Genomic DNA, 21903 nt, shown 5'->3' on the forward strand with positions numbered 1-21903 from the left:
GGCGATTTCAATGCACGTGATTTCGCGTTTCCCGTCAACCAGGACTTTTATCAACTTCAGCTCCAACATACAGCAATATGGAGCTTCGACATGGCAGGCTCCTTCTCAATACCACTGGAAGTTTCATCATTAAAGCGGAAGCGAAGTTATGAAAGCGATCGCGGCCTTGAGTCCGATGTGCCCTTACCCTTGAACGCGTCCCCCCAAGACCCTGCCGATCAGACACCCTCGACCACGGTCGATCCTCCCCCCAATGAATCTGATGTACAGACAGGCGGATCTATCAAAACCACAGCCGCCAAAAAGACGGGTAAAGGGAAGAAAGTTACCTCGAAGCCCTCGAAACGAACTCCATCTACGCCATTACCAGACGCCTTTAAGCGCCTCTCGCAAACCCATCGCGCCTTGAATCTCGTGTACACGTTTTGCTCCACACGAAAGCACTTTGCCACCACATTCGAGAACATAAAAAAAGCAGTACAAGCTCAACTTGGTCAGGGGCGAGAACTCACGGTTGAAGATGTCGCACGTGTGAAGGTCATAATTCCCGGAGCGGTCCTTTTCGAATATGTGGACGAAGCCAAGCTGGAAGTAATGACCGTTGGAGATGAAGAGATTACTCAATATGGGTTACACAAGCGTACCCTGGCATTTTCGGCAGATATGGACAGACGTGAAGATGCCAGAAGCAGTGATCTTCACTATACAGACGACACAAAGCAAGTTCTGCTATTTGAGTTTATGGACGGCGATCTGAAGGGGGAAGTTCTGAACCCGAAAACCGGGGAACCTATGAAACCTATGCGTCACATGAGAGACGACGATCTGAAAATGCCCGTCTACAGCCAAAAACAGATGCTGGCTTTGATTGAAAAACGAAATTTAAAGTTTTTAGATGCTTTGAATGCGTTTTTGGTTCATTGTGAGGACATGAATCTCGATCCAGTGATTTCTCTTGAAGAAAAGAAGAACGCTTTCCTGCCCACTCCTCTTGCAGAGAAGCCGCCGGCAACAATTCCCAAGGAGCGAAAGTCCATTGAGGAAATAATTGCAGAGATTCGGGAAATGGATTTGTATCATGCACAAATTGTGCCGGAAGGCCATCGCGTGTTCGAAGCCCAGTCTGCTGTCTACGGAGATTTGACATTCCAGCTCTCACAGGACCTTGTCAATGCTCTGTATAACACAAAGGGAATTACCCAAATGTATGCTCACCAAACAGAGGCAATTAACCACCTGTATGAGGGCCACAATGTGATTGTGTCGACGTCGACGAGCTCCGGAAAGTCCCTCATCTACCAAGTCCCCATGCTGCACGAACTAGAAAAAGATCCGGAGAGTAGGGGAATGTATATATTCCCCACTAAAGCTCTGGCACAAGATCAACGCCGCAGCATGATGGATCTACTTCAGTATATGAACGGGCTGCAACACACAATGGTTGAAACCTTTGACGGGGACACGCCAATGGGGAGCCGGAACTTGATTCGTGACGAGGCACGCATAATTTTCACCAATCCTGACATGCTTCATATTACAATTTTGCCACAGGAGAGTTCCTGGCGCACCTTTTTAAAGAATCTGAAGTTTGTCGTTGTCGACGAACTGCACGTCTACAATGGCTTATTTGGATCTCATGTCGCTTTTATCATGCGCCGTCTTCGCAGGATATGTGCTGCGGTTGGTAATCGTCATGTCAAGTTCATATCTTGCTCTGCTACTGTTGCAAACCCGGAGGATCACATGAAGTCTATCTTTGGGGTGCAGGATGTGAAACTCATCGATTTCGATGGATCTCCCTCTGGCCGTAAGGAGTTTGTTTGTTGGAATACGCCATTCAAAGACCCCAAAGATCCTACCTCTGGGCGCGCCGACACTGTCACTGAGACTGCGAGGCTATTTTGCCAGCTGATCCTTAGGGGCGTGAGAGTCATTGCCTTCTGTCGAATCAGAAAGCTATGTGAAATTCTCTTACAAGGCGTGCACGCCGAGTTTGGTAGACTCGAACGAACAGAGATTGGCAAGCTAGTGATGGGCTACCGAGGCGGATATAGCCCTCAAGATCGACGCCAAATCGAAAAGGAAATGTTCGAGGGGAAATTGATGGGAATCGTGGCTACCAACGCTCTGGAATTGGGCGTTGATATTGGCTCCCTGGATGCAGTCATCACCATGGGCTTCCCATACTCGATCTCCAATTTACGCCAACAAAGCGGCCGCGCTGGACGACGCAATAAGGACTCCCTATCCGTCCTAGTCGGAGATAGATACCCAACTGACCAACACTACATGAAGAATCCAGATGAAATCTTCACACGTCCGAATTGTGAGCTGCAGATAGATCTATCCAACGAGCTCATCCTCGAAGGCCACGTTCAATGTGCTGCATTTGAGATGCCTATCCGTCCCGAAGAAGACAGCATCTACTTCGGGCAACAGCTCCTTGCCCTGGCCCCAACTCGCCTAGTAAAAGATTCACTCGGCTTCTATCACTGCCACCCACGATTCCGCCCACAGCCCTCCCGCAGCGTCTCAATCCGCGACACAGAAGACCAACACTTCGCCGTCGTAGACACGACCAACAACCGCAACATAGTCATAGAAGAAGTCGAAGCATCGCGCGCCTTATTCACAATTTACGAAGGCGGGATCTTCCTCCACCAAGGCACAACCTACCTAGTTCAAGAACTAAACACCGAATCCTTCCTAGCACGCGTCGTCCGCGTCCACGTCGACTGGAACACCATGCAACGCGACTTCACCGACATCGACCCCATAGAAACCGAAGCGATGCGTCTGGTCGGCAACGACCCCTCCGCCTCGTCTGCCTTCTTCGGCGCAATTAAAATCCACGCCGTAGTCTACGGCTTTTTCAAAGTCGACAAGCGCGGCCGCGTCCTTGACGCCGTCGCCGTCGATAACCCGCCAATCGACCGTCTTACCAAGGGTATGTGGCTAGACGTCCCAACGCGCGCTATCGACATCCTACAATCCCACCGGCTCAACATAGCCGCGGCCATCCACGCCGCTGAGCACGCCGTCCTCTCCCTCCTGCCCTCCTTCGTTGTCTCCTCGCCCGGCGACGTCCGCACCGAATGCAAAGTCGCAAAGAAAGAGCTTGGCCGGCCGCTGCAGCGCGCGAACGTACCCATTGAGTTCGAGGAGAAGCTTAAACCGCCTTCGCGACAGAGGCCTGCTCGGCTTACCTTCTACGATGCGAAGGGTGGATCGTGTGGTTCTGGTATTGCTAGTAAGGCGTTTGAGTTTATTGGGTTGCTTCTCCGGCGGGCGGTTGCGCGCATTGAGGCTTGTTCTTGTATTACGCCGCAGGGCTGTGTGGAGTGTGTTTGTGATGAGCGATGTAAGGAGATGAATGTTGTTATGAGTAAGGCTGGCGCTGGGGTTATACTGCGGTGTTTGCTGGGGTGGGAGGTTGATGTTGATGCCTTGCCATGGGGGGAGGATATGGAGGGGGATGATTTTGGAGTTGGAGGTGCTGGAGAGTTGGCGGGTGGGTTGGAGACTGTCATAATCGCCGAGGAGGTGCCGTGGAGGCCCGGGTGTCGGGTTGATTCTTAAGAGATACTTTAGTCATTATCAACCTGTGCCAATTCCTAACATTATGTATCCAGGTGGAACTCTGCACCTACGCGCCCGGGGCGTGCTGTTCGGCTTATGTAAAAGAGGAAAAATCTTGAAAGCAGGGACGTATATAAAAAAGGTATATTGAACGGCATCAGTCAATGATCCTATATGGATTTGGGTATAATAATGTACATCAAGTCATGACCGCGAAAGACGTCTTCGGGGTCCAGGGGGAAGGGGGATGATAGTGTGAGGGCGAGGGAGGATGTGGATAAGACATTATATAGCAAGAGTAATTCGAGAAGGCGAGAGGATGTGAGAGGGTGGCAAAAGCAGAGCAAAGGATGAAAGGTGTGAGTCGATATCCAATGAAACATTCTCAACTGAGACTTGGTTTTGTGCCGTCCAGTCGCAGAATATAAGTGGAATTAGTTGCCTGGGTGTTGTCAGGGTGAGGGTAGTAAGCATATATGGTTTGCGTTTCGATGTGAAAATGTCGGGAAGATAGTACTGAGTGAGGTTCCAAGAATAGCGAAGGCTGTACTTGTAAGACCACGGAAACTCAGAGACCAGAGATGGATGATCCAAATATAAAAACCCCCATTCACTGAAGACCACTATGAAGGGCTCTTGTCGTCGTCGGTTTCATTCAGATTCAACTTCCCGAAGAGAGACTTCATATCACGAACAGTCTCACGTTTCTCGTCGCGTGGCTGTGTTGAGCGTTCGTCGGTCAAGGAGCGAATCTCGCGGACAATACTTGTATACCCTTCATCGTTAGGGAGCCACCAATAGTTAACCTCCGGGACTTGCCAGATGGCAGCCAGCCCGGCGCGAAAACTAGGGACGATGATGTACCTATTCGCATAGATAACTCCTGGTTAGCTTTGCTCTTGCTCATTTACATCTGAAACACAGATACGAGGGTGGAAGCTTACCCATGTTGCTCTAACAACGCCAATGTGCGTCGGGCCCACATTTGATACTTATGCTTATGCTCCGTGGGTAGGAACATGCCCAACATGCCAAGGCTGTTTTTAAAGTTGATGCAATATCCGTTTTCCTTGTGAGGCCAGCGAATCATCGTCTCGATTATGCGACATTGCTCCTTAGCCAATGCTTGCAAGTCTTCAAGCAAAGGCTGCTGCAGGACTTGCATGGTCTGGAACTTGTACATTGTCTCGGTGGCGAGAATGTCGATCCAAGCATAGTTGAAATCCCACAAAGGACCTCGATACAAGACACCTGGGACGTATGGATCGATAACGTCATCTTCGGTCAAGGGTTGCTTCTGCGGGTAATGTTGGATCTTGTATTCGTAATCATCGAATCCCCTAAGAATCGTCTTGGCCTGCTCGAGCCATTGGCCCAGCTGTTCGTTCTGAATGGCGAATTGTTCCATTGATAACATGCCGCGAGATAACTTCGCATAGAGGGAAGCCATATCCAAGCCGAATCGTCGGTTGATTGATGCCACAAGGGCGAGTTGTTTGGATGGATCATCCGGATAGAAAGCGGCTTGCTCGGCATCATGCTGCTCCTTTGCAAGATACCAATCTCGACCGAGGACTGTTTCGGTGCCGGACAAAATCCCCACGACTACATCAAAGCGCGCGTACCATAAGAAGATATTGGTATGTAGCTCGTTCATGTTGGCAGACTCTGGTGTGATTAGCTCTCGCATAAATGCATGTGCCGCCTGGTGGTGATCGATCATATTCATCCAGTCGCCAATGAATTCCTATAAGTGCAACAAAGTCAGAAAAATGTCGGTGCTTGGGGGAGGCAGGAGCAATATACCTCAAATGTTGTCAGAACTAGAACAGTACATAGTGTAGCCTCACTGTGCTCCTCTCCAGAACTCAAAGATTTCCGTAGGAGAGTCAAGGCTTTATTATAGTATTTCAAAAATGTGTAGAGCTTCCCCCCAGGGCTGTGTAAAGAATAATGGTAGGCCGAAAAGCCCACCAGGGCGTAGAGGAGAGGCTCATATTGCAATGCAAGTTCGATAAGGCTGTGGTGGATGAAATAGGAGGAATTCTGTCGCAAGAAGAAATGCGGAGGAGTCATAAAATCCTGGTGGAAATTTAAATAGAATCGCAAATCGTCCGGTAGGCGCGCGTTGTTGAGCAGTTCGGTTGTGGAATGTCCAAGGCTGCCCGAGCGCACACTCACCGACTCAAAGCGCGGTGACCCAGTTGATGGCGAACTACTCTGTTCTTTGATGTAAGAACTAGTGTCGGACGCGGGTCTTGCACCATGTTTCCGAAGTGATTGTGCGCTTTGACTCTTACGTAGGTCCGGCTGTGATGTGGTTGTGGCGCTTGCTGGCGACGGTCGGGATTCGGATACAGAACTGTCGGGTTCCTCTTCGTCGATGATGGGATGCAAAGGGCTGAGAGGCTCGGAGTCTACCTTGGAGGATGAATCGCTGCCGTGAGAGTGCGGGCGACTAGCACGCGACTTGGCTGTGGAGCGTGAGCTAGGTTTCGAGGGTACGGACGATGCGGACGACGATGCGGTGGGTGACGGATAGACACAATCGCGGTTCCCTTTCCTACACCGTTCACAGACTGGACGGTTCTCGTCGCACTTGACCCGGCGCGAACGGCAGGTGAAGCAGCCGCTCCGGGTGCGCTTATGCTTCTTCTGGTCCGAGAGTTGTTTCTGGGAGGTTATATGCGAAGGGGGCACTACCATTGTCGGTGCCACGGAGGGATCGTGCCAAAACGCAACACTCTCGGAATACTGTTTCGGTCCAAACAAGGAATACGAAGATGAGCTTGAATCCTGTTTGATTGAGTCCAGAAAGCCCGACATGGCCGTCTGGGGCGACTGTGAATGCGTCATTGTCGGATCACAAAACCCATTCAAACTCCCCCTTGAATCCTCTTAATTCCATCCAATTCAACAATATCGAGTCATCATTCTTAATATCAAAGAAAGCTTGAAGAGGAGAGATGAAGTTGGTGGGGGATGTCAGTGACCGGGACGTGCGGGGATTAAAAAGGAACCTTGGAAGAAGCAAAAAGGAAAAAAGATGGATTTGGCTATAAAAGTGACAATTTACGGATTAAAAATGTGACGACTTATTTCATTCGCTTTAATTATTCCTATAATTTTCTTTTAGTGCCTCCAGACTAGAAGCTAAAGCGTGATCTGCAACCGGTTCATGTATCTAATGCGATATGTACTCCGTACAACGTGGTATTCTGAGCTTCAAAAGAGTAGGGCATGGAAATACGGAATATGAAATTGTGGATATAGTATGGGCTGATGTAGAAGATCTTTCCTCTATATCAAAACTTATTTCATTGGAGCCACATATGGGCCTTGGTATACAAAGTAGGTGTTAAGTTACACTGCCAACATCACTATCCTAGCCCCCCTATTCAACGAAGATCAGGAACATCTAATAAAACTCTATTGCTATTCAATTTGACCAAGACAACAGGGCTGAACGTCGTATACTAATGCACCGGTTTCATATTCGGCGCACGCACCTTGCAAATCACAACGCCATATGATCTCCAGCGAGTCCACCAGAGAACCACTTTTTTCTGCCTGCTGATCTCACTAACAGTCAGTGCTCCCCCTTGGAACCTTGTTGCTCTCTAAATGATACTAAATCGGGCATAGTGGCAAAAGATTTAGTGGGGACTTTAACTTCTACCAGGATCTATGGCGGACTTACTCCGTATAACAACCTGGCAGAGATATTATTTAGATCAGCCTAGACCAGGCTTGATGCATGAGATACCGTTGTAGGGACGTTGCGAGACAAAAAGAAACCCCCAAAACCCCCCCAAAAAACCCCTTCGGAGCCTCAGGGCCGCCAGGTGGTGGTCCACTAGCGTTGTCTTAGCCCTTATATCTCACCCACATGGAGATGAAATGCTCGTGCACTGCCCAGACATTTAATTATGGGTTAAATGTGGCCAGAGCTTTGGGACCTTGAAATATGCTTCGGGATTATCATTTAGGTAGGTACTGTGTATCATTTTCGTTTGATAGAGTTGCAATCTACATGCAACCCCCTTACCCCTATATTTCGATATTTGCTCTGGTGCTGTAAGTCAAATTGGGGATGATACAGCTCTTGGACGAAGCTTCTAACCAAATGGAGATACTCGAGTCGGTATTGAAGTCGGTCCAACGCTTTAAGTGTCTTCGATCTACCAGGCCCACCTTCTCTGTCAACCTATTGTCGATCAGGCACGGTGCTACTACAAGTTAGTACAGCTGCATTTTACAACGGCGGGACTCCGGAGTACTTTTTGACCAGAGAAAAGACAGAAAGGAAAAGAAAACGGAACTAAAATGTCCCCCCACATTTAAAGAGAGACTATTGTTTCTCCGATTCTCGAATGAGGACCTGATTCCCACACTATAGCCGCCTCCACTTGGAACAGATCTCCATCAGCAGAACATTTTCGGCATTCCTTTTTATCTACGGAGTACGCACTCGAAGGATTTTAGAATTGCCGAATCTAGCTTTTTATTTAATTGCGGGACTCCCGGCTCGAAGATTAAATGGAGTACGGAGTACTTCGTACAGTCACAGATAGCTTAACAACGGATAATCGCCCTTGTTACTCCATAGTTTTGTTTTGGATCCACCAGTCCCCAGTCGATATGAAGAGACAAAAGGAAAAGGCGAAAACGAAAAAGAAAAAGGCAAGACAATATGGAGTACGGAGTCTCCGTACACAAAATGCCTCGGGGAAACCGGGACAGATCCATAGACGCTATGATCATGATCCTCTGCATAGTAGGCCTGGCCAAGCCCTAAGACCACTCGGATTCATCCCTGTGGCTGGGGATCGTCATTATCACCCCCTTTTTGTTCTTTTTTCCCTTTTTTTTTGATATGCCGAGATCAAAGTTCGTTCTTAGAGGTCTCCTTTGGTATTGCGCATTTTCCTAAAAGGTTGTTCAAGGTTATCGTCATTGCGCGCCACGAAGAAAAGTATCTTTCTTGTAAAAATATGTCGGCCCGGAAGTTTACAAGCTAAGCCCTCTATTATTGGTTACCATGGCGGGTTAAAGGTATTATAAAGCAGTGTGGTGATTTTTTTATCATAGTCATGGATCTATACTCCGTACTATCGTAATAGGTGGATATAAAGTGGTTGGTCCTATTCTCGGCAGTCGGAGCTTACTACCCCGATTTTCAAAATAGTATCAAGTAATGATCATCCTATAACCTCGGATGTCTGTCTTCACTGTACAAAATGGGGGTATAGTTATTATTGTCTATGTTGTATCAAGCGCAAGAAACAAGCAAAGCATAACCACTATCAGAGTCCCCAAACCTTGACCATGGCAGATCCCAGTCCGCGCTCGAAATGGATATGCTATTCGCCGATCTCAAATGTCCGGACAGCTTGAGTTAACGCCGGTGTGAATTTGGGGCCAAAAGTAACCCACATCGTTGTAATCCACCATCAAGCCAACATCCGGCGGAATTGGGAACGGTGGAGCCATCAGACAACCAAGACGTTAGGAATTGACTTTGATCTATCACGTTGGCGCCACGATCATAGGTCCAACGGCCACCTTAGCGCTGCAACGCTCTGATTGCCCACTTTTTTGTCTTGGTTGCACTGCATGGACCACGCCTACCCTCTTTTGCTATGCTTTTCCCGCGTGAGCTGCGTTTACGATCTGTCCTACGTTGCAGATAAGGCGGGGTCATAACACATCCCCGAATGATGACCCGGGATGCGCAGGCGGGAGACATAGTTCAAATGCGGTTCGCAAGCCTGACTTTGAATGGACTACTCCGTAGGCTAGCCAGGCATAAACTTCCCAAAGGTGGTATAGTTCCCTATTGGAGGGGCTAGTATGCAGCTAAATCCGCCGTGCAGGACTGGCGTGTGATGAGAATTCGACCGGTGAAATGGTTGCATTGCACATCCCTGTTGATTATCAAGGAACTTTGCTTGAGGCGCCGTTTGATTTATGATTCTCCATTTTTCATTTCCACTATCATGACTCCGTGCTTCCGTACCATGAGACAGGTATGATTGTCCACGTGGGTACGAAGTATGTCTGATCGGTAGTCTCGGCACGTTCTTGGCTTTCCTCCAGTTGGTAGTGGATGTCTTGGTCTTGTCTTAATCCACGCCGCGGCTTTGATCTCCAAATTGGCACCCCAGAACACGTGAAATATACACCTTGCAATATGATCATATATGTGTCTTTTTGTTTTTCTGCAATCATACAAGATATACAGTCATAAATCGTCAACAGCCCCGAAGATGGCATCATGCGGGACTTGTAGTCCTGGGTCGATCATTGGTCAAACAAACCGCAGGTCGAGAAGCGCGGCGTCCCTTCGTACACCATGTGAAGTAATAATGTCACCCAAGACAAATGGGTAACTATTCATGCACTTGAGCCTTTTTCTTTCTGGGCCATCAATTCCTTCACCACTTTATCCACTCCTTCAACAACGACTCCCCACTCAGTCTCATGGACCCGAGTTTCAAAGGTCTCGAGGTTCTCATCCTGGCCCTTCCGGAAGGGGATCTCCCGCACTAGAATTGGTGTGCCCATATCCACCTCGGAAATGACATCGTGCATCATAACACCGGTCTTGTCAATCTGGCCCGCCAGCCACGCAGCATGAGCACGGCCAATCGCATTCTAAAGATCAAAAAAGACAGGTATCAGCATATCATTCCAGCTAACAATGTACAATCTCAAAAAGATGAGCTCTAGGACTTACAACGCCATTGAACGCCCCGGGCAGCGCGGGGTGCAAGTTAATAATCCTTATCTTAGCAGCCTCCAGAGGCTCCAAGAACTGCGGTGAGAGAATGTGCATGAAGCCGAGGCACACGACCAGCTCCGGCGCGTCGACAAGGATCAGCCGAGCGAGCTCGGCATCGTATTCCTCGCGCGCAAGCTGAACACCTTCCGGTGTCGCGGGGTGCTGCTTCTTGTACTTGACCAGGTTGTGGTATTCGGTTGGGATATTGGCCTTGGTTGCGCGTTCGAGGCCAAATGCGGTCTTGCGGTTGGAGATTACGCGGACGATTGTTGCGTTTATCTGACCTGCGGCCACTTTATCCATCACGGCTTGTAGGTTTGAGCCATTGCCAGATATGAGGACTGTGACACGAATCGGGGAGGTCATGGTGGGTTGTAGCGGGGGTTGTCGTGAAATTGCGGACTCCGGAGGTTGAAAGGGTAGACTACACGGCCGAACCGTTTTTTGGATGCGGTGAGGTCAATTGAGTACTGCCTTTGTTAGAGAGACTGCAGATTCTACTCTCAAAGCTTAGGGAATGAACGAAATAGCACAAGATCGCTGGCGCAATCCAGGCCGCAATGGAGTTGGGTGATTTTTTTTGGATTACCTAAGTCAGCCGCGGGGCAGCGGGCCCCGGTATACTACCACGTATATATACAGGGAACATCAATGGCAATAATATGATAGATGGTTGTATAGCCTTATTGTTTGTACATGTATTTCAATAAGTAGAACATTTCCTAGCCAGATAGAGCCATGGGTATGGCCAGCCAATGTGTCAATTTACGATATTACAAAGAACAAACGAAGACCAACAATTGATAGACGTAAAGACTAACATTTTCGAGGCTCGAAGTCAGAGTTATCTTCCAAGAGGAGGGTTCCTTGTTTCTAGGCGCCGAGACCAAATATTCGATAACCCAACATGATAAAAGCACCAAAAGTCGATGCACAGAAATGAGATGCAAAGGGGATATCCATGGAGAAAAAAAAATCGTTACAGGTTCTAAACACACGCTGCATGCTAAAGCTAAAAGGAGAGAAGAATTTCGAAAGCCAAAAGTTGGGAGTTGCTCACATAGTTGGTTTGACCATGCTTGCTAGGTGGAAGAGATCAGACAGCTGTGCCATCTGGAGCCGGGGCAGGGGCAGGACTGGGTACCGGGTTGTCGGTATTGGAGTCGTTGCTGGGGGTTTCGTTGACGCCTTGACCTCGGCAGAGAGGACAAGAGTTTCTCCCAGTGGTTAACCACTACGACATACGGTCAGCAAGCGAACAGATTGAAATCGAATGGACAGAGGCAACAAACCTGGTCTATGCAATCCTTGTGGAAGACATGTTTGCATTTATTCAGCTCTCGAACTTCCTCCGCCACCTCATAATCACTCAAGCATATCAAACAGCGCTCCCCCTCTTGGATTTGAATGGAGGCAGCGCCTTCGACGGCTTCGGCGACCAATGAACCTGCATACTCAACAAGATGGAATATTCCGCCGGCGGAGTTGATATCGGTCTGAGAGGCAACAGGGGGCTTAGCTGGACCTAATAGTGATGAAAGTAGGATCATATCCTCGTAGGTTGGGTTCTGTTTAAAGTATTAGCCATCATGTTCCTGACAAAACCAAGTAGTAGGGCATTCTTACATCGGTGAAAAGACTTGGTGTGGTCAAAGCCGGGTGGTTTTCAGAAAGGTTGGTTCCAACAACATAAATTAACCAACTGCGACCTCCACTTGGTGGGGGTTGATCGGGTTCAACCATGCCATTGCGTCGAACAGCACCAGAGCCGAGGGCCCGATGACGAGCATACTCAGAATCGCTTCGACGTCGCTGGCGAGCGGTATTGAATGTCATAGGCTCATCCAGAGTCTCCGCCGTCGGTCGCATTGCCTGGCCTTCATGTAGATGGGGCAGAATATCAGGAGCAATTGCTGAAGCGGAGGATGGTCTACGGCTCGGAGTCGAAGTGCCGGAGGGCAAAGCAGATATCCCCTGTTCGGCTGGTGTTGACGGAGGCGGGTGCGGGCCCGGGGGACTTTCGGAGAAACCAGACGGATGATAGGATGGGAATGCAGCACGGGGGCCGGTATCAGACATTCTTCTAAAGTGATTGGGAACTGACGGGGGTGGAAGTTCTGTAGCTCCGGTGGGGTTCCGAGGAAGAGTCAATCTAGATCGCCCATCGCTCCGTTGGGTAGGTTCACCAGTGGCATCTTGAGGCCGTGGGATAGTATTATGTGGCAAAAATGGCAGACCGAGCAGAGCATCTAGACCTGGGCCCGGACTTACGGGCTGTTGCTGTTCGGTATGACCTGCGTTTCCAGCCAGGACGGATCGAACTCCAACGACAACCAGTGTAACCGTTCGCCCTGCGCCTTCAGCAGGCTCGTCGATGTCCATTCCATCGGTTTGGGTCCCACGGTCGCCAACACCACTCGCGCTCTGCCTTGCAGCGCCGCCTGTGGATGGTTCTGAATTGGCAAATCGGAACACACGCAAGAAATTGACGGGATGCGAGGGTCCTTCGTTTGCAGTACTGCTCGACCCGTCTGCTGCAGGCGGTTGAGCCTGCGCAGAAGTTGCGTGCTGCAAACTCTGGATGAAATTCTCCAAAGAGCCATCTAAGCCGTCATTGCCCAATGCCTGGATGTTAGGCAACGCAGGACCGGCAGTGCCGGATAGCTGAGCTGCAATTGCGGATGCGGCGAGCTGAAGTACCCTTGACAGTGGTGTTTGCTCCTCTCGTCGCAGGACTCTGGATGATCTTGCTCGGATGATCCCAGGCAATCGGCGCATCAAAGCAGGACTCGCCTGCGCAGAAGACGAATCAGTTACCGGCCTCTCAGCCTGGATTGCTGGTTCTAGTGAATCAACTTCATGAGGGGGTTCGCCGAAGTCCAGACGCGTGTCCATAGCCCTATCATCAAATAAAGGATCTGACATTGGGTATTCCGGGCTTTCGTGCGGCCGCGAATCTGAGTGTGGCTGGCCGAACATGTGAGAAATGGGAGATGAAATCGAATGACGCATGCGTTGTAGCCTGACACTGCGACGCCAGGATGCTCTTGTCGGGTCAGGTATTTGAGATGGAGAGTCGATGTATGTCGGGGTTGCTGGTGCATCTGGGATCCCAGCAGACTCCGGGCGGGGTGGAATGAAATATGGCGCGCGAGCAGATCGGCGCCGAGTTATTCCTCTGGAGCCGAATGAATCGAACGCACTGAACCGACCGGATGTTTGAGCAGTCTCGGTTCTTGGAGAGACTAGGCCATGCCGATGTGCATGTCCCTCGGCCGGGGTCTCTTCTTGACTGTTGAGAAGTCCACGAATGACAGAATTTGGAAGAAGCCTAGAGCCCAGCCTTGACATGGTCGATTGTCTTCGTGCTGCCATTCGAGCAAACGCTGCAGTGCGGTATTCGCGGGGTGGGAGCTCATATTCGGGCCCGCCCTCCTCTTCGATACTTCGCATAGGTTGTGAGCCCCCAGCGGAGGTTCGGCCTGGCCGGTCGGATGCCATATCTTGGTCACTCCTATTATGTATGTCCATGTCTGGCCGGGGTGGCAAACCACCCTCTCCGTTGTGTTCAGCCGCCTGTCTATGATTCATGTTTTCATCCCTCGTGTTAGGGCCACGCTGTATTGAGAAAGGTGCAAAGTGTACTCGATAGCCGGTATTGGATGGATCACGTTGTGTAGAAGAGGACTGTCCCATAGTAACAGAGTTGTGACCGTTGGAGTGATGCAGTGTCAACGACTGTTCATTGCCACGCGAGGACCATATGGCTAGTAGCGGCGACCGTATCGATATTGGGTTGAACCTAGGAGAAGGATTTGACAAGTAAGGCTATCCAAGTGATGTCTGGGAATGGTGTTGATCCCTTGCTCAAGCTGACAGGGTCGATGCGGTTGGTTTTTGGGTGGTGCTTCTGAAGAAGCCGTATTTCGGACCTTTGGAACAAAGGAGTGGATAGCGGACAGGGAGTTCGCGGTTACCAGGTTATTTGCAAAAGGTACAAAACGCCTAAGACAATTTCACTGCCCAATACGAGCAACAGCGGCCAGATGTATCAAACTGTCTGATGAGTCCAGGCACAGCCCACACTCCGAGTGGTATAACCGCCGAGCCTTGAATCTCGGGGAGCTATGGTAACCACGCCCAGAAAAGAACAGCCAGCGACTGGCAAGCGCGAAACGGGGGTGAGAGAGCGCTCGGCAAAACAAAAAGGGGGAACTAGAAGAAAAGGGAAAGGAAAAGGAGGAGTAGAGGAGTCATGTCAAAGCAAGCAATTGATAGAGGGCGATAAGTGATGATGTTTGCCTGCTTTGTTTCGCCTGGAGTGCCTGAGGCAACACCTCTCCATTCCGTCATGTTCCACCACCAATCTCTCTGACAAATGCGCAACCATCAATTGGGGCAACCATAGCCTAGGCCCTAGTATAGACTGCTACGGCTCTTATTTTCTTTGGCGGCACATGGAATACGCCCCATCTTGAGCATATGGCTGCGCTGTCGTCTTCGGTTTTTTCTCTACCGCTACCGCCTTGGCTCCAGCCGCCTGGCACTCGCGTATCTCGATATGACCGCCGGAAACGCAAAAGGAGTGTGGGGTGGAGTGAAAGCGAGCTGAACGGCGAAGAAACAACGGATATCGCCTCGGCTACGGAATCTGAGCCCGCTGGGCCTCCCTTGGTCTTGACGCCAAATGAATCCCATCAATACCGAATTGCCGGTTTCCCATCCAACCAAGAATTGCCGAAAGGCCATTTCCCTCATAAGGCAGATCATGATGAGCAATCTAGAAGAGAGACTGCCTCACGCCACCTCAAAGACTTAGCGGGATTATCACCTCCAATCTACCCTCCTCAGTCGACCCAGCAAGGCAACCTTCGCTTCCAACATCTAAGTGCCTTGACAGCCATTTTACATCGATGTATGCTCCAAGGTGATTACGTTCGAGCCGGACGAGCTTGGGGCATGATCTTGCGCGAAGATTATAGAGGCTTTCGAATGGACGTCCGCAATGAAGGAAGGTGGGGCATTGGCGCTGAAATCTTGCTACGGCGTGACGAACAGGAAATCCCAGCCAATCTTGGTACCATTAAGGTGCCGAATGCGATGGACAGCACACCCATCAATTTTACCACCAAGGGCTTTGCGGCAGCTAAAGAATATTATGAACGACTTATTCTCAATCATCCATTCATGAAATCTTCACCACAGTCTATCTCCTCTTTGCACTTCTACCCTGCAATGTTTGGGCTTTGGGTGTATATCACACAGGAAGAAAGCAAGGCAACTAGGAAAAATATTACCCTTCGCCAAGAAGAAGAGCCTGATGAGTTTTCTGAGGATGACAATTCAGAATCTGAATTTGGCCACACTAGGAAGTTACAAAACAAGACAGATGCTGCCATCACAGCAATTAGGGCACTGGAGTTGGCACAGGCGCAGCAAATTGCTGCGCGTATGGACCAGCTCCTAGGGTCTCCTCCATACTCGGACTCGCCAGAATTGCTGGAGCTCAGGGGCATGATCTGTTTGTGGATCGGTGATCTGTTGCTGCTCACTCTACCATTACCGGCCCACTTCGAAGACTACGACGACCACGACCCAATGCTCATGGATGGGACCCCAGGCTCCCTTGAAGCGAGACGTGAGCACAGGCTTGCAACCGAAAAGAAAGCAGCTGAAGTCCAAAGATCGATTGAGCTCTTCGAGAAGGCCAAGAAACGAGGCAGGGGTGTCGCATACAATCTGGAGAGTCTTCATATTGATGATGATTCTGCTGATTGAGGTCCTGGTTGAGATGATCTTGATGTTCCTCTCCTCTGGAACTTCTCATGTAAAATTATATCTAATATACCCCAATGAAATGCATTTATTTATAGGTAAACATCATCTTATAATTAGAAACCTCCCTTGCCCAGTATCCTAGAGGAAGATTTACACCTTTATGTGGCGTTAGTTGGCCATGGTGTTCACAATTTAGTCAAGCACATTAGCTAAATGTTGTTCGGGATTTATACCCGGAGGTTACCGCCGCTGTAAGGTTCCATACAGCCGTGGCGGCCCTAATTGCTGTAGATGAAGCTTAAAGATGGTTGAAATGATCGACACGTGACTACGCGGCGATATCGCGTTTGCCCAACAACCTTACGGTGGACCCCGTCGTCTTTCAGCGTCATCGAAAAAGACCACATTTATTCATTACCCGACAATAGCTAGCTTCAAAAAGTACTATGGGGGTTGGCGATTATGTCCACTCCAAAGAAGGTGGGCAGGCTCGCGACCAAGCCACCCAGTCGCGCCAGCAACGTGCAGAACAAGCCAGAGTCGAGGTACCAGTCACCCAGCTGGTCGATCCAGGTCCTCCAGGGGCCAATGGCAAATCTGGATCTCTAGAATTCAACGGTGCATCTCAATTTCCAAATCAGTCCCGCAATCTCTCTACGCACGGGATACAGCGGGACAGGGACGTGTTCGACACAGACGTGGAAGCGATTGATGATTCAACCGTGGCAGGGACGAGTGTCTACGGATTTGATGACAACAAATCTCAGGCAGCATCAAGTACTAATGCTGCCTACACCAACCCCGATCCTCAATCGATGTATCAGCCCCGACCTTCACGGCATACTTATGGGCCTAACTGGTATGAAGGCCTTGGCGACCAAGCCATGAAGAAGGCCGGATTTGATTCAGATGACTTTGATGACTCTGAAAGCCAAATGACTTCGTCTCTTGGCGGAGATGGCGGGGATAATGAAAAGCCCGACGAAGCACACGACTGGCATGCGTCGCACAAATCGCGTATAACCGAGGAGCCATTGAGCAAGCGTCTAGAGAATTTCTGGTCCGCCAGCAGAAAGAGAACTTCTTCGCGGCAGCCTGTCACCATAGACTCTGATCCCGAGCCTCAGACTCAACCACAACCACAACCGAAGTCAAGGCCGCGGAAATTGGGTCAAATGCTTCCTCCTACTGGGCCCAGGAAGATTCTTCTCCCTCACAGCTCGTCAGCAACACCCAGGACACGTTTCAGTCCGCCAAAGCCTTCACTTCTTGAACAACTTGACCAACAACTCGATGCATCACCTACTCGCCATGACTCTCAACCTCCGCCAGATGTTGGCAGGACACTCAGCATTACATCGTTTCAAGAACTTACCGATAGTGACGGTGGAAGTGACGATGGCATGGAGCACACCATACGCGCGGATAAACGACGGGAAAGCGGCGGGGTTTCAATCAGTGCCTTCGATATGACCAGTTTAACCGACTTAGACGTCGACCACACCATGCAGGATCCGTTTTTTGTGCACGAATCGCGCAAATCGCATGAGCCATCGCGTCGCAGCCGTCGCAACACTGCCATTCATTCGAAAAAGCGATCACTTGAAGCAGACTACCCCCCAGAGGTGCTTTACCAAAAGTCTTTCTCTGAACTCCAAGCTGAGCCATTTGACAAATCGCCGACCCCTCCTCCACCTGTCATCAAATCACCTTCCTTACCGCCAAACCCACCATCTCTTGTTACAGACACTGAGGTACCCAATAATTCCGTCTCCCATCTGTTGACTCTGACGGACCAAGAACGCCAAACCTATTTGTCCCACATGACCATGGATGAATGGGAAGACTGCGGAGACCAAATGATCGACCGTTTCACCCATCTTCTTTCGGAAATGAAGAATCTACGGCGTGCCCGTCGTCGCACAGCTGCTGTGTTTGAAGCCGAAGTCAAGCGCCGCCATGACCAAGTTGAAACACAAAGTTTGGAGTTGACGAATAAATTGACTGAGATGAGAACTGGCGGTGCAGAGGTTCTGCGTGGACGCCACTCGTGATTGCGGAATAGCTCTCTTCCTCTTATCATTAACCCTTATGTTGTTTGAGATGATTTTGTTATGCCCAATTAGCCACTGCGGGACTCGATTTATTCATGTTCATATTTTTATACCCCTTTTACACCTAGAATATAAGGACCTGCGGAATTGACGCCGAAAGTTACCATTTTTGACGCCAGAAACGGCTGCCTTTCCACCCGTAACTTTGGATGTCCAGCCGTCGCTTGGCCGCCCACATCCCAGCACTGTTAGTCATCTTCCAGTCCTGGTTGGCGCTTAACTTCAACAGTTGTTTCCCTTAGGCAGAAGAGTGCCTGGTTATCTTTTTCACGGATGTCCCGGAGTGGCCGTCGTATAAGGAGCAGATCCAAACTGCCGTTCAACACGGCTTACAATGTGCTAAGACCTTAGTGAAAGAATCTGCTATTGCAAAGTTTGCTCTTCATTGGGTAGATAATGATGACACCGGTGATGGTACCGGTAATTTCCGGGATCGATTCGCTTCTATGCGAGACAGCAACGAATTCCCTGTTGGTCTACGACGAGACTCCTTTCTCTATGTGGATCAAGATGCCTTGCAATCGTGTGACGCTCCTAGACCATTCGTCTGGTTATTAGAACCTGACAATGAAAACACTGCAAAGCCACTCAAGGTGCATATCAACCACATCGCTCCGACACTTTTTGCGCGTCTCACCCAACGAGATCTTTCCCCAGAGGCAAACCGTCGGCCGTATCGCAACACATCGGAGTTGAAGATGCTTCATAAAGCAGCACGTTGGTCGAAGGATGCTTCAGGGGAGAAGGATGGGATTTGGCCTCCGCCTGTGCGCTTCACGTAAATCTCCGACTTGAACAAAGGTATTCTTTCCGGGATATTGAACGAATAAGCAAAACATGTCGCTGCACACTATCTCCGAATCTTAAAATCCTTATTCATGTTGGTCTGAAGGGTTGATTGTTGCTAAAATGATGTATGAAATGGACAATGCGTAGCCTCACTCGCCAAAGCTATGCTATCTAACTCAAGGTTTATTCGCCCAAATGAAACAGAATACCAGATATAATAACGCCATCGATCCATAATGCAAGAATACTCCATCTCCCGTTGCAATGAATGTGAAGGACAAAACAACATAATCCAACCATAGAAACATATCAAGACTTGGTACTAGGTTTGTGAAGCGCAGCAGCAAGTCGCTTATAGTCTTCCAGTAGAACAGCTACGTCCCCGATCCGGAGATCACTCGCATTCTGTGTCTCAAGGAAACGCCGAATGGGAGGATCAATTTTCGATGAAGGGTTGGGGAGCGGGCTGTTAGAACCACTATTGCCGTCTGCCGAAACAGGTGATGGCTTGAGTCTGTCCAATCCCGATGGAGATACGGACCTGCCGCTGGGAGTCTCTGGTGCGTTGCGGCCAAAGCTCTTCATCATGCCCGGGATGTGGTTCAGAGGGTTAAGCGTGCTGCCAAAGTTTCGCATTGATTCTAGCGGAGTGGGGCTTATGGGTGAACTCAATGCAAAATCTTCGCGTAGTGATGTCGTGACGGACTTTTTACCGCTTCCCTGGGTTCGAGTGCTGTCCACACTTCGGTCTCGAGGGGTAGGAGTGCTGGAGAGGTCTGTGAGTCTCGAACTACTGCGTGGGGGTGTGCTCTCATCCACGGAAACAGAATTGATTGCTGCGAGCTCCCCTTGGGTCAGGTTTTGGTTGGTAGCAGAGGCAAGCGGCAAGCTCACTAGACGGCGAGCTTCGGCCAGTGTCTTTGGCAATATTGGACCGCTACCCTCCGGGCCTGGTCCTTGGATGTTTTGCATCTCCTTCAGACGACCAAACAGAAAGTTGAAACTGCTGTCCAATGTAGCACCAATGTTCTTCAAGCTCTGGTCTGCAGTGGTGCGAACAGCATCATTTGCAGCTCCGAGGACCTTAGAAGGCGGTTGGAAAATGTTGCTGAGGCGTCGTTGCTGTGGTGTGATGGAGGGTCGAGGCCTAGGTAATGTAGAGGCGGGTTCCTTGATTTCTGGTGTTGACAATTCCGGCGATGCAGATACAGTCGTCACAGCCAAGGTTGTAGCCTCCTTGGGGGGCCGAAAAGGATCGACATGTTCTACGGATGGTGTCGTTGTTTCACCGGGGGTTTTCAGAGGGCCATCCTGCAGCTCATCGGCACGTAATGTAGAAAGATCGACGTTTTCCAAAAAGCTTATGGCGGCCTCTAGATTGGTTAAGCAGTAAGCCGTTTCTCCGTCAATTCTGCTTGAAGACCTGAAACGCTGGATAAAAACCAAGTTGCTGACAATGTTGATCCCTTCCGGAGGGCACGTCACAAGCGAATAAATTAACGTGGGCAGAATCTCATCCGCAGAAGAGGAAGACGGTAAAAGTTTAGTGAGAGCGTCGACAATGGCCTTGTGCGCCGCTGCGAGTTGCTGTAGCTTTCCAAGGGGGTATTTGTAATCGTTCATTTTGGCGAGATACTCTCGGGCCTGACAAAGGAATTCGTTTGCTTCGTCCTGCTTCTGCTCATCGATTGTTTCAAGGTCTATATCGATCCCAAGGTCCTTTAGATTAATGCCGACCAGCAGCAAAGCCGCAGTCTTGGAACGCAACTTTTCATCCCGCACATCATCCAATGTACTTTTGTGCCTCCAGAGTTTATCATAAACCAGCTCGCAGACCCTTCTTTCGGCAGCCTCTTCTAACGCACTCCTTTTGTTTTCAAGGGCTCTGCGAGCCTGTCGCTTTTCAGCCACCTCGGACGCAGTCAACATTTGGCGACCTGAAGCTGCTGGCCTGATATCGTCTTGAGAGCGTTTACTGCTCAATTTCGACAGTGCGCTTCCTCGTGGGGTTTTTGCAGGAACCTGGGGCGAAAGATCCCGGTTGATACGAGCTATGAGAGCAGATATATGTGTGGCAATGTGGGACTCGGCGCGGCTGTAGAAAACTTGGAAGAGCTCGGAGATCTTCTCGATCGTGGGAGGCGAGTTATGAACTTTGGCGCTCAGAGAATTCACGAATCTATTGGAGAAATGGCTGTCAGAATAAAACGTTGAAGCATGGGCACTCATATGATCACGCTTACCGATCTGCCAGGCTGATTAGTTCGATCGGCAATTCCTCCGAAGGGTCTTGTACGCTTCGCGAAAGCACAAAGCCATCATCTGTCTGGGCATCGCCTGTTGTGCCGGAGTCTGCGGAGCCCGGTCTTTCGAATACGTCGAGTCCATTTTCCTGCCCCTCATTATTGACAGGTGACGATGGAGGTGCTGTTTTGGAATCTTGCTCAATCGTAGGAGATTTCACTTCCGAGTCGCCCATTCTGATGAATGACCGTGCTAGATTCAGATGAGGCTGACTGCTATTTTCAGAGCCAGACATTTTAAGGTCAGGGGCGATGGGGTTCTATAAGGCACTAATTGCGTGTCTCCGCTCCCGGATGCAGCTGATAGGCCTATGTCGATCCGCGTCCGAGAGCCCCTAGCTCTGGCCTGAGCCTGTTGTCCAGAAGTAAAGCGATCGGAAGTACTCCGTACTTGTCACGGAGTATACTGCAGCTGATCAACAGCAGCGTATCACTCTCCTAGTGATCATTTGAGAAGACCAAATTGACGAGGAATACACGATATCGCATCACGTCACGGGGGTACCCATCACGTGCCGATCGCTCTCCGCACTGCGTCACTTCGTCACTTGATAAG

At 49.8% G+C, this 21903-nt stretch overlaps 8 protein-coding genes across 8 annotated transcripts; 4 read left to right on the forward strand and 4 right to left on the reverse strand.

The window, feature by feature from the left end:
- Positions 1–90: 90 nt before the first annotated feature.
- Positions 91–3579, forward strand: N7518_007816 (ATP-dependent 3'-5' DNA helicase; the record flags this gene model as incomplete). The annotated part of the gene is made up of 1 exon (XM_057188743.1): positions 91–3579. The coding sequence occupies one exon, from the start codon at positions 91–93 to the stop codon at positions 3577–3579; it is 3489 nt and encodes a 1162-aa protein (XP_057040446.1).
- A 623-nt stretch (positions 3580–4202) lies between these two features.
- N7518_007817 (Zn(II)2Cys6 transcription factor) lies at positions 4203–6435 on the reverse strand (the record flags this gene model as incomplete). The annotated part of the gene is made up of 3 exons (XM_057188744.1): positions 4203–4443; positions 4524–5326; positions 5386–6435. 3 exons carry the CDS (start codon positions 6433–6435, stop codon positions 4203–4205), a joined length of 2094 nt encoding a protein of 697 aa, XP_057040447.1.
- Positions 6436–9975: 3540 nt separating this feature from the next.
- Positions 9976–10729, reverse strand: N7518_007818 (phosphoribosylglycinamide formyltransferase; the record flags this gene model as incomplete). The annotated part of the gene is made up of 2 exons (XM_057188745.1): positions 9976–10236; positions 10319–10729. 2 exons carry the CDS (start codon positions 10727–10729, stop codon positions 9976–9978), a joined length of 672 nt encoding a protein of 223 aa, XP_057040448.1.
- Positions 10730–11459: 730 nt separating this feature from the next.
- N7518_007819 (RING-H2 finger protein) lies at positions 11460–14059 on the reverse strand (the record flags this gene model as incomplete). Its single annotated transcript, XM_057188746.1, has 3 exons — positions 11460–11597; positions 11656–11931; positions 11990–14059. 3 exons carry the CDS (start codon positions 14057–14059, stop codon positions 11460–11462), a joined length of 2484 nt encoding a protein of 827 aa, XP_057040449.1.
- Positions 14060–14845: 786 nt separating this feature from the next.
- N7518_007820 (uncharacterized protein) lies at positions 14846–16141 on the forward strand (the record flags this gene model as incomplete). The annotated part of the gene is made up of 1 exon (XM_057188747.1): positions 14846–16141. One exon carries the CDS (start codon positions 14846–14848, stop codon positions 16139–16141), a length of 1296 nt encoding a protein of 431 aa, XP_057040450.1.
- Positions 16142–16587: 446 nt separating this feature from the next.
- On the forward strand, positions 16588–18195 carry N7518_007821 (uncharacterized protein; the record flags this gene model as incomplete). Its single annotated transcript, XM_057188748.1, has 1 exon — positions 16588–18195. One exon carries the CDS (start codon positions 16588–16590, stop codon positions 18193–18195), a length of 1608 nt encoding a protein of 535 aa, XP_057040451.1.
- Positions 18196–18701: 506 nt separating this feature from the next.
- On the forward strand, positions 18702–19037 carry N7518_007822 (uncharacterized protein; the record flags this gene model as incomplete). The annotated part of the gene is made up of 1 exon (XM_057188749.1): positions 18702–19037. The coding sequence occupies one exon, from the start codon at positions 18702–18704 to the stop codon at positions 19035–19037; it is 336 nt and encodes a 111-aa protein (XP_057040452.1).
- A 316-nt stretch (positions 19038–19353) lies between these two features.
- Positions 19354–21583, reverse strand: N7518_007823 (VPS9 domain-containing protein; the record flags this gene model as incomplete). The annotated part of the gene is made up of 2 exons (XM_057188750.1): positions 19354–21223; positions 21288–21583. 2 exons carry the CDS (start codon positions 21581–21583, stop codon positions 19354–19356), a joined length of 2166 nt encoding a protein of 721 aa, XP_057040453.1.
- Between the last annotated feature and the right edge of the window lie 320 nt (positions 21584–21903).

This window comes from Penicillium psychrosexuale (genome assembly GCF_028828465.1).
Source record: "Penicillium psychrosexuale strain IBT 29551 chromosome Unknown utg000004l, whole genome shotgun sequence".
NCBI lineage: Eukaryota > Fungi > Ascomycota > Eurotiomycetes > Eurotiales > Aspergillaceae > Penicillium > Penicillium psychrosexuale.